At 39.8% G+C, this 11345-nt stretch overlaps 1 protein-coding gene across 1 annotated transcript in view; it reads right to left on the bottom strand.

Moving 5' to 3' along the window:
• Window positions 1-10979, bottom strand: part of ASXL2 (ASXL transcriptional regulator 2) — a 462065-nt gene extending 451086 nt beyond the window's left edge. The window contains 1 exon segment of the mRNA XM_053709473.1: window positions 10750-10979. Within this exon segment, the coding sequence (XP_053565448.1) occupies window positions 10750-10830 (81 nt within the window). The 5' untranslated portion in view covers window positions 10831-10979.
• Between the last annotated feature and the right edge of the window lie 366 nt (window positions 10980-11345).

An 11345-nucleotide genomic window follows, 5' to 3' on the forward strand; every position in this document is an offset into this window, starting at 1 on the left:
ACACTCTGTCTATAAGGCACATATAGTCATTATCTCAGACACACACAGAGACTGATTGCTGTATAGATCACAAGCTCTGTCTATAAGGCACATACAGTCATTATCTCAGACACACAGAGACTGATTGCTGTATACATCACAAGCTCTGTCTATAAGGCACATATAGTCATTATCTCAGACACACAGATACTGATTGCTGTATAGATCACAAGCTCTGTCTATAAGGCACATATAGTCATTATCTCAGACACTCAGAGACTGATTGCTGTATAGATCACAAGCTCTGTCTATAAGGCACATATAGTCATTATCTCAGACACTCAGAGACTGATTGCTGTATAGATCACACGCTCTGTCTATAAGGCACATATAGTCATTATCTTAGACCCTCAGAGACTGATTGCTGTATAGATCATACGCTCTGTCTATAAGGCACATATAGTCATTATCTCAGACACTCAGATACTGATTGCTGTATAGATCACATGCTCTGTTTGTCTATAAGGCACATATAGTCATTATCTTAGACCCTCAGAGACTGATTGCTGTATAGATCACACGCTCTGTCTATAAGGCACATATAGTCATTATCTCAGACACTCAGAGACTGATTGCTGTATAGATCACACGCTCTGTCTATAAGGCACATATAGTCATTATCTCAGACACACAGATACTGATTGCTGTATAGATCACATGCTCTGTCTATAAGGCACATATAGTCATTATCTCAGACACACAGAGACTGATTGCTGTATAGATCACACGCTCTGTCTATAAGGCACATATAGTCATTATCTCAGACACACAGATACTGATTGATGTATAGATCACACACTCTGTCTATAAGGCACATATAGTCATTATCTCAGACACACAGAGACTGATTGCTGTATAGATCACAAGCTCTGTCTATAAGGCACATATAGTCATTATCTCACACACTCAGAGACTGATTGCTGTATAGATCACACGCTCTGTCTATAAGGCACATATAGTCATTATCTTAGACCCTCAGAGACTGATTGCTGTATAGATCATACGCTCTGTCTATAAGGCACATATAGTCATTATCTCAGACACTCAGATACTGATTGCTGTATAGATCACATGCTCTGTTTGTCTATAAGGCACATATAGTCATTATCTTAGACCCTCAGAGACTGATTGCTGTATAGATCACACGCTCTGTCTATAAGGCACATATAGTCATTATCTCAGACACTCAGAGACTGATTGCTGTATAGATCACACGCTCTGTCTATAAGGCACATATAGTCATTATCTCAGACACACAGATACTGATTGCTGTATAGATCACATGCTCTGTCTATAAGGCACATATAGTCATTATCTCAGACACACAGAGACTGATTGCTGTATAGATCACACGCTCTGTCTATAAGGCACATATAGTCATTATCTCAGACACACAGATACTGATTGATGTATAGATCACACACTCTGTCTATAAGGCACATATAGTCATTATCTCAGACACACAGAGACTGATTGCTGTATAGATCACAAGCTCTGTCTATAAGGCACATATAGTCATTATCTCAGACACACAGAGACTGATTGCTGTATAGATCACAAGCTCTGTCTATAAGGCACATATAGAATTATCTCAGACACTCAGATACTGATTGCTGTATAGATCACAAGCTCTGTCTATAAGGCACATATAGTCATTATCTCAGACACACAGATACTGATTGCTGTATAGATCACACGCTCTGTCTATAAGGCACATATAGTCATTATCTCAGACACTCAGATACTGATTGCTGTATAGATCACACGCTCTGTCTATAAGGCACATATAGTCATTATCTCAGACACACAGAGACTGATTGCTGTATAGATCACACACTCTGTCTATAAGGCACATATAGTCATTATCTCAGACACTCAGATACTGATTGCTGTATAGATCACAAGCTCTGTCTATAAGGCACATATAGTCATCATCTCAGACACACAGATACTAATTGCTGTATAGATCACACACTCTGTATATAAGGCACATATAGTCATTATCTCAGACACACAGATACTGATTGATGTATAGATCACACACTCTGCCTATAAGGCACATATAGTCATTATCTCAGACACACAGATACTGATTGCTGTATAGATCACAAGCTCTGTCTATAAGGCACATATAGTCATTATCTCAGACACTCAGATACTGATTGCTGTATAGATCACAAGCTCTGTCTATAAGGCACATATAGTCATTATCTCAGACACACAGATACTGATTGCTGTATAGATCACAAGCTCTGTCTATAAGGCACATATAGTCATTATCTCAGACACACAGATACTGATTGCTGTATAGATCACACGCTCTGTCTATAAGGCACATATAGTCATTATCTCAGACACACAGATACTGATTGATGTATAGATCACACACTCTGTCTATAAGGCACATATAGTCATTATCTCAGACACACAGAGACTGATTGCTGTATAGATCACAAGCTCTGTCTATAAGGCACATATAGTCATTATCTCAGACACACAGAGACTGATTGCTGTATAGATCACAAGCTCTGTCTATAAGGCACATATAGAATTATCTCAGACACTCAGATACTGATTGCTGTATAGATCACAAGCTCTGTCTATAAGGCACATATAGTCATTATCTCAGACACACAGATACTGATTGCTGTATAGATCACACGCTCTGTCTATAAGGCACATATAGTCATTATCTCAGACACTCAGATACTGATTGCTGTATAGATCACACGCTCTGTCTATAAGGCACATATAGTCATTATCTCAGACACACAGAGACTGATTGCTGTATAGATCACACACTCTGTCTATAAGGCACATATAGTCATTATCTCAGACACTCAGATACTGATTGCTGTATAGATCACAAGCTCTGTCTATAAGGCACATATAGTCATCATCTCAGACACACAGAGACTGATTGCTGTATAGATCACACACTCTGTATATAAGGCACATATAGTCATTATCTCAGACACACAGATACTGATTGATGTATAGATCACACACTCTGCCTATAAGGCACATATAGTCATTATCTCAGACACACAGATACTGATTGCTGTATAGATCACAAGCTCTGTCTATAAGGCACATATAGTCATTATCTCAGACACTCAGATACTGATTGCTGTATAGATCACAAGCTCTGTCTATAAGGCACATATAGTCATTATCTCAGACACACAGATACTGATTGCTGTATAGATCACAAGCTCTGTCTATAAGGCACATATAGTCATTATCTCAGACACACAGATACTGATTGCTGTATAGATCACACGCTCTGTCTATAAGGCACATATAGTCATTATCTTAGACCCTCAAAGACTGATTGCTGTATAGATCACACACTCTGTCTATAAGGCACATATAGTCATTATCTCAGACCCTCAGATACTGATTGCTGTATAGATCACACGCTCTGTCTATAAGGCACATATAGTCATTATCTCAGACACACAGAGACTGATTGCTGTATAGCACAAGCTGTGTCTATAAGGCACATATAGTCATTATCTCAGTCACACAGATACTGATTGCTGTATAGATCACAAGCTCTGTCTATAAGGCACATATAGTCATTATCTCAGACACACAGAGACTGATTGCTGTATAGATCACACGCTCTGTCTATAAGGCACATATAGTCATTATCTCAGTCACACAGATACTGATTGCTGTATAGATCACAAGCTCTGTCTATAAGGCACATATAGTCATTATCTCAGACACACAGAGACTGATTGCTGTATAGATCACACGCTCTGTTTGTCTATAAGGCACATATAGTCATTATCTCAGACACACAGAGACTGATTGCTGTATACATCACAAACTCTGTCTATAAGGCACATATAGTCATTATCTTAGACCCTCAGAGACTGATTGCTGTATAGATCACATGCTCTGTTTGTCTATAAGGCACATATAGTCATTATCTCAGACACACAGAGACTGATTGCTGTATAGATCACACGCTCTGTCTATAAGGCACATATAGTCATTATCTCAGACACACAGATACTGATTGCTGTATAGATCACAAGCTCTGTCTATAAGGCACATATAGTCATTATCTCAGACACACAGAGACTGATTGCTGTATAGATCACAAGCTCTATTTGTCTATAAGGCACATATAGTCATTATCTCAGACACTCAGAGACTGATTGCTGTATAGATCACACGCTCTGTCTATAAGGCACATATAGTCATTATCTCAGACCCTCAGAGACTGATTGCTGTATAGATCACATGCTCTGTCTATAAGGCACATATAGTAATTATCTCAGACACTCAGATACTGATTGCTGTATAGATCACACACTCTGTCTATAAGGCACATATAGTCATTATCTCAGACACACAGATACTGATTGCTGTATAGATCACAAGCCCTGTATATAAGGCACATATAGTCATTATCTCAGACACACAGATACTGATTGCTGTATAGATCACACGCTCTGTCTATAAGGCACATATAGTCATTATCTCAGACACACAGAGACTGATTGCTGTATAGATCACACGCTCTGTCTATAAGGCACATATAGTCATTATCTCAGACACACAGAGACTGATTGCTGTATAGATCACAAGCTCTGTCTATAAGGCACATATAGTCATTATCTCAGACACTCAGAGACTGATTGCTGTATAGATCACAAGCTCTGTCTATAAGGCACATATAGTCATTATCTCAGACACACAGAGACTGATTGCTGTATACATCACAAGCTCTGTCTATAAGGCACATATAGTCATTATCTCAGACACTCAGAGACTGATTACTGTATAGATCACACACTCTGTCTATAAGGCACATATAGTCATTATCTCAGACACTCAGAGACTGATTACTGTATAGATCACAAGCTCTGTCTATAAGGCACATATAGTCATTATCTCAGACACTCAGAGACTGATTACTGTATAGATCACAAGCTCTGTCTATAAGGCACATATAGTCATTATCTCAGACACACAGAGACTGATTGCTGTATAGATCACACACTCTGTCTATAAGGCACATATAGTCATTATCTCAGACACTCGGAGACTGATTACTGTATAGATCACAAGCTCTGTCTATAAGGCACATATAGTCATTATCTCAGACACTCAGAGACTGATTACTGTATAGATCACAAGCTCTGTCTATAAGGCACATATAGTCATTATCTCAGACACTCAGAGACTGATTACTGTATAGATCACAAGCTCTGTCTATAAGGCACATATAGTCATTATCTCAGACACACAGAGACTGATTGCTGTATAGATCACAAGCTCTGTCTATAAGGCACATATAGTCATTATCTCAGACACACAGAGACTGATTGCTGTATAGATCACACACTCTGTCTATAAGGCACATATAGTCATTATCTCAGACACACAGAGACTGATTGCTGTATAGATCACACGCTCTGTCTATAAGGCACATACAGTCATTATCTCAGACACACAGAGACTGATTGCTGTATAGATCACAAGCTCTGTCTATAAGGCACATATAGTCATTATCTCAGACCCTCAGATACTGATTGCTGTATAGATCACAAGCTCTGTCTATAAGGCACATATAGTCATTATCTCAGACACTCAGAGACTGATTGCTGTATAGATCACACGCTCTGTCTATAAGGCACATATAGTCATTATCTCAGATACACAGAGACTGATTGCTGTATAGATCACAAGCTCTGTCTATAAGGCACATATAGTCATTATCTCAGACACACAGATACTGATTGATGTATAGATCACACACTCTGTCTATAAGGCACATATAGTCATTATCTCAGACACACAGATACTGATTGCTGTATAGATCACAAGCTCTGTCTATAAGGCACATATAGTCATTATCTTAGACACACAGATACTGATTGCTGTATAGATCACAAGCTCTGTCTATAAGGCACATACAGTCATTATCTCAAGCACACAGAGACTGATTGCTGTATAGATCACAAGCTCTGTCTATAAGGCACATATAGTCATTATCTCAGACACACAGATACTGATTGCTGTATAGATCACACGCTCTGTCTATAAGGCACATATAGTCATTATCTCAGACACACAGATACTGATTGCTGTATAGATCACATGCTCTGTCTATAAGGTACATATAGTCATTATCTCAACACTCAGAGACTGATTGCTGTATAGATCACACGCTCTGTCTATAAGGCACATATAGTCATTATCTCAGACACACAGAGACTGATTGCTGTATAGATCACACACTCTGTCTATAAGGCACATATAGTCATTATCTCAGACACACAGATACTGATTGCTGTATAGATCACAAGCTCTGTCTATAAGGCACATATAGTCATTATCTCAGACACACAGATACTGATTGCTGTATAGATCACAAGCTCTGTCTATAAGGCACATATAGTCATTATCTCAGACACACAGATACTGATTGCTGTATAGATCACACGCTCTGTCTATAAGGCACATATAGTCATTATCTCAGACACACAGATACTGATTTCTGTATAGATCACACGCTCTGTCTATAAGGCACATATAGTCATTATCTCAGACACACAGAGACTGATTGCTGTATAGATCACACGCTCTGTCTATAAGGCACATATAGTCATTATCTCAGACACACAGAGACTGATTGCTGTATAGATCACACACTCTGTCTATAAGGCACATATAGTCATTATCTCAGACACACAGATACTGATTGATGTATAGATTACACGCTCTGTCTATATGGCACATATAGTCATTATCTCAGACACACAGATACTGATTGATGTATAGATTACACGCTCTGTCTATATGGCACATATAGTCATTATCTCAGACACTCAGATACTGATTGCTGTATAGATCACACGCTCTGTTTGTCTATAAGGCACATAGTCATTATCTTAGACACACAGACTGATTGCTGTATAGATCACACGTTCTGTTTGTCTATAAGGCACATAAAGTCATTATCTTAGACACTCAGAGACTGATTGCTGTATAGATCACAAGCTCTGTCTAAAAGGCACATATAGTCATTATCTCAGACACTCATAGACTGATTGCTGTATAGATCACAAGCTGTGTTTGTCTATAAGGCACATATAGTCATTATCTCAGACACACAGAGACTGATTGCTGTATAGATCACACACTCTGTCTATAAGGCACATATAGTCATTATCTCAGACACACAGATACTGATTGCTGTATAGATCACACGCTCTGTCTATAAGGCACATATAGTCATTATCTCAGACACACAGAGACTGATTGCTGTATAGATCACACGCTCTGTCTATAAGGCACATATAGTCATTATCTCAGACACACAGAGACTGATTGCTGTATAGATCACACGCTCTGTCTATAAGGCACATATAGTCATTATCTCAGACACACAGATACTGATTGCTGTATAGATCACACGCTCTGTCTATAAGGCACATATAGTCATTATCTCAGACACACAGATACTGATTGCTGTATAGATCACACGCTCTGTCTATAAGGCACATATAGTCATTATCTCAGACACACAGATACTGATTGCTGTATAGATCACACGCTCTGTCTATAAGGCACATATAGTCATTATCTCAGACACTCAGATACTGATTGCTGTATAGATCACAAGCTCTGTCTATAAGGCACATATAGTCATTATCTCAGACACTCAGAGACCGATTGCTGTATAGATCACACACTCTGTCTATAAGGTACATATAGTCAATATCTCAGACACACAGAGACTGATTGCTGTATAGATCACACGCTCTGTCTATAAGGCACATATAGTCATTATCTCAGACACTCAGAGACTGATTGCTGTATAGATCACACGCTCTGTCTATAAGGCACATATAGTCATTATCTCAGACACTCAGAGACTGATTGCTGTATAGATTACAAGCTCTATTTGTCTATAAGGCACATATAGTCATTATCTCAGACACACAGAGACTGATTGCTGTATAGATCACACGCTCTGTCTATAAGGCACATATAGTCATTATCTCAGACACACAGAGACTGATTGCTGTATAGATCACATGCTCTGTCTATAAGGCACATATAGTCATTATCTCAGACACTCAGATACTGATTGCTGTATAGATCACAAGCTCTGTCTTTAAGGCACATATAGTCATTATCTCAGACACTCAGAGACTGATTGCTGTATAGATCACACGTTCTGTTTGTATATAAGGCACATATAGTCATTATCTCAGACACTCAGATACTGATTGCTGTATAGATCACAAGCTCTGTCTAAAAGGCACATATAGTCATTATCTCAGACACTCAGATACTGATTGCTGTATAGATCACACACTCTGTCTAAAAGGCACATATAGTCATTATCTCAGACACTCATAGACTGATTGCTGTATAGATCACACGTTCTGTTTGTATATAAGGCACATATAGTCATTATCTCAGACACTCAGATACTGATTGCTGTATAGATCACAAGCTCTGTCTTTAAGGCACATATAGTCATTATCTCAGACACTCAGAGACTGATTGCTGAATAGATAACACGCTCTGTCTATAAGGCACATATAGTCATTATCTCAGACACTCAAAGACTAAGGGTGAGTTGTCCCTGCATACACTGCAAGCTAATGGACCAGGTTACTAATGCATTAGCTGAGCTGTTACATTGTTACTGTGCTGCCCCATATGGCACATATACAGTAAGCCAGGACCCAACATACTGTTCCTACTGTGCAAGTGTTTGCACCCAGGCTTTATTCCCCCTCTGAATAGCTGAGTTGTTGCAGGGTGATTCACCATATGGCCCAAAGACAGCTTGTTATTTTTCCCAGTTATCGCAGCACAGATTGCAAGCTCTTGTGCCAAGGCTGTGTTTGCTCTCTGAATAACTGTAATGTTCCAGGATGATGCACCTTATGAAACACACAGTTCTAGTAGCACTGATTGCAGACTCTTGCACCCAGGCTTTGTTCACCCTCTGAATAACTGTTGTTGCAGAGTGTTGCACCATATCACACACAGACAGCTTATCACTATTTACATAGTTATTGCTGCACTGATTGCAGACTCTTGCACCCAGGCTTTGTTCACCCTCTGAATAACTGTTGTTGCAGAGTGTTGCACCATATCACACACAGACAGCTTATCACTAATTACATAGTTATTGCTGCACTGATTGCAAGCTCTTGTGCCAAGGCTTTCTTCACCCTCTGAATATCTGTGTAGGTACAGGGTGATGCACTTTACGGCACACAGAAATACTATAAATATTCAGACACTAAGGGAATTAGGGCTACACGGATTGCAAACTCTTGCGCCAAAGCTTTGGTTGCTCTCTGAATAACTGTAATATTGCAGGATGATGAACCTTATGGATCAGAGACTACTGTCATTACTCAGACACACACAGTTATATATGAACAGATTGCAAGCTTTTGTGCCAAGTCTTTGTTTGCTCTGTGAATACCCGTAATGTTGCAGGGTCATGCACCTAATGGGACACATAGTTATAGATGCACAGATTGCAAGCTCTTGTGCCAAGGCTTTGTTTGCTCTCTGAATAATTTTAATGTTGCAGGGTCATGCACCTAATGGGACAGACACATAGTTATAGATGCACAGATTGCAAGCTCTTGTGCCAAGGCTTTGCATGCACTCTGAATAATTGTGTCATTAGGTGCATGACCCTGCAACATGACAATTATTCAGAGTGAATGCAAAGCCTTGGTGCAAAACCTTGCCATCTGTGCGGCTATAACTGCGTGTGTCTGAATAGTGACGTTATGTCTCTGTGCCATTAGGTGCATCACCGTGCAACATGACAGAGACATAATGTTACTATTCAGCCATACAGTTATAGATTGCAAGCTCTTGTACCAAGGCTTTGCATGCACTCTGAATGTTTGTAATGCTGCAGGGTCATGCACCTTATGGCACAGACACACAGTTATAGATGCACAGATTGCAAGCTCTTGTGCTAAGGCTTTGCATGCACTCTGAATAATTGTAATGTTGCAGGGTCATGCACCTAATGGGACAGACACATAGTTATAGATGCACAGATTGCAAGCTCTTGTGCCAAGGCTTTGCATGCACTCTGAATAATTGTGTCATTAGGTGCATGACCCTGACAATTATTCAGAGTTAATGCAAAGCCTTGGTGCAAAACCTTGCCATCTGTGCGGCTATAACTGCGTGTGTCTGAATAGTGACGTTATGTCTCTGTACCATTAGGTGCATCACCCTGCAACATGACAGAGACATAATGTTACTATTCAGACATACAGTTATAGATTGCAAGCTCTTGTACCAAGGCTTATGGCACAGACACACAGTTATAGATGCACAGATTGCAAGCCCTTGCACCAAGCCTTTGCATGCACTCTGAATAATTGTAATGTTGCAGGGTCATGCACCTTATGAAACAAGGACATAATGTCTATCTCAGACAATCAGACAGTATTGGTAGCACAGATTACAACTCCAATGTTGTTGCAATGTGCCATCGAGCAAGCAGATGGCGCTGTGTCATACAAATAACACAGCCAATCACTATTCAAAGCACTAAGCCTCAGGCAAAGCAATGAGCGTTGCAGCGTCTGGCACCGCTGTACACGTCACGCACACCTGTTGTTTTTTTTAACCCAGCTTTATTGTCCCACAAACAAGAACATATAACACATTCTAGGTGCCACTTACTGTCTTGGCAGCTTCAGCCCAGGTCCGCCCCTTCTTCTTCTTCCGCCGCCGTCTTCTCTTCCTGCGCGCCGAGTCCCTCATGTCGGGCAAATGTCTGTGGGCGCGTTACGGTGTTGCGTACTTCTCTAAGTGGTACTCGGTCAAGCTCTCGCTGCCATGTTTAGCCGTTACTGTACGAAGCGGGCACAGTCATGTGACACCGCGATGACGTATATACTGTACCAGCGGCTGTCAAATGCATGGGCGTGGCAAACCATTAAGGGGGCGTGGTAGTTATTAATATTCCCGTCCCGTACTGTAGGGGCATGGTTACGATAGACCTGAAGTACGCATGCCTGAATTAATCTAAGCCCTATTCTGCGCATGCTCCCTAGTTATAGCTGCTCACCATGTACGCATGCGCTGTGATTTTTGTAGGTTTCATTAGTAGTCACTATATATAATTGCTGGTCCATAAACAAAATAATATTAAATTTTATTATAGTTTAATACAAATTAATATCAGGTGTTATGATTTATTTAGTTTGTAGATGTTTTATGGTACATGAGCTGCTGTAATAAAAAGAGATAGATAGATATATGTTTTAGATGAGCTA

The sequence above is a fragment of the Bombina bombina genome, chromosome 4 (assembly GCF_027579735.1).
Source record: "Bombina bombina isolate aBomBom1 chromosome 4, aBomBom1.pri, whole genome shotgun sequence".
Classification (NCBI taxonomy): Eukaryota; Metazoa; Chordata; class Amphibia; order Anura; family Bombinatoridae; genus Bombina; species Bombina bombina.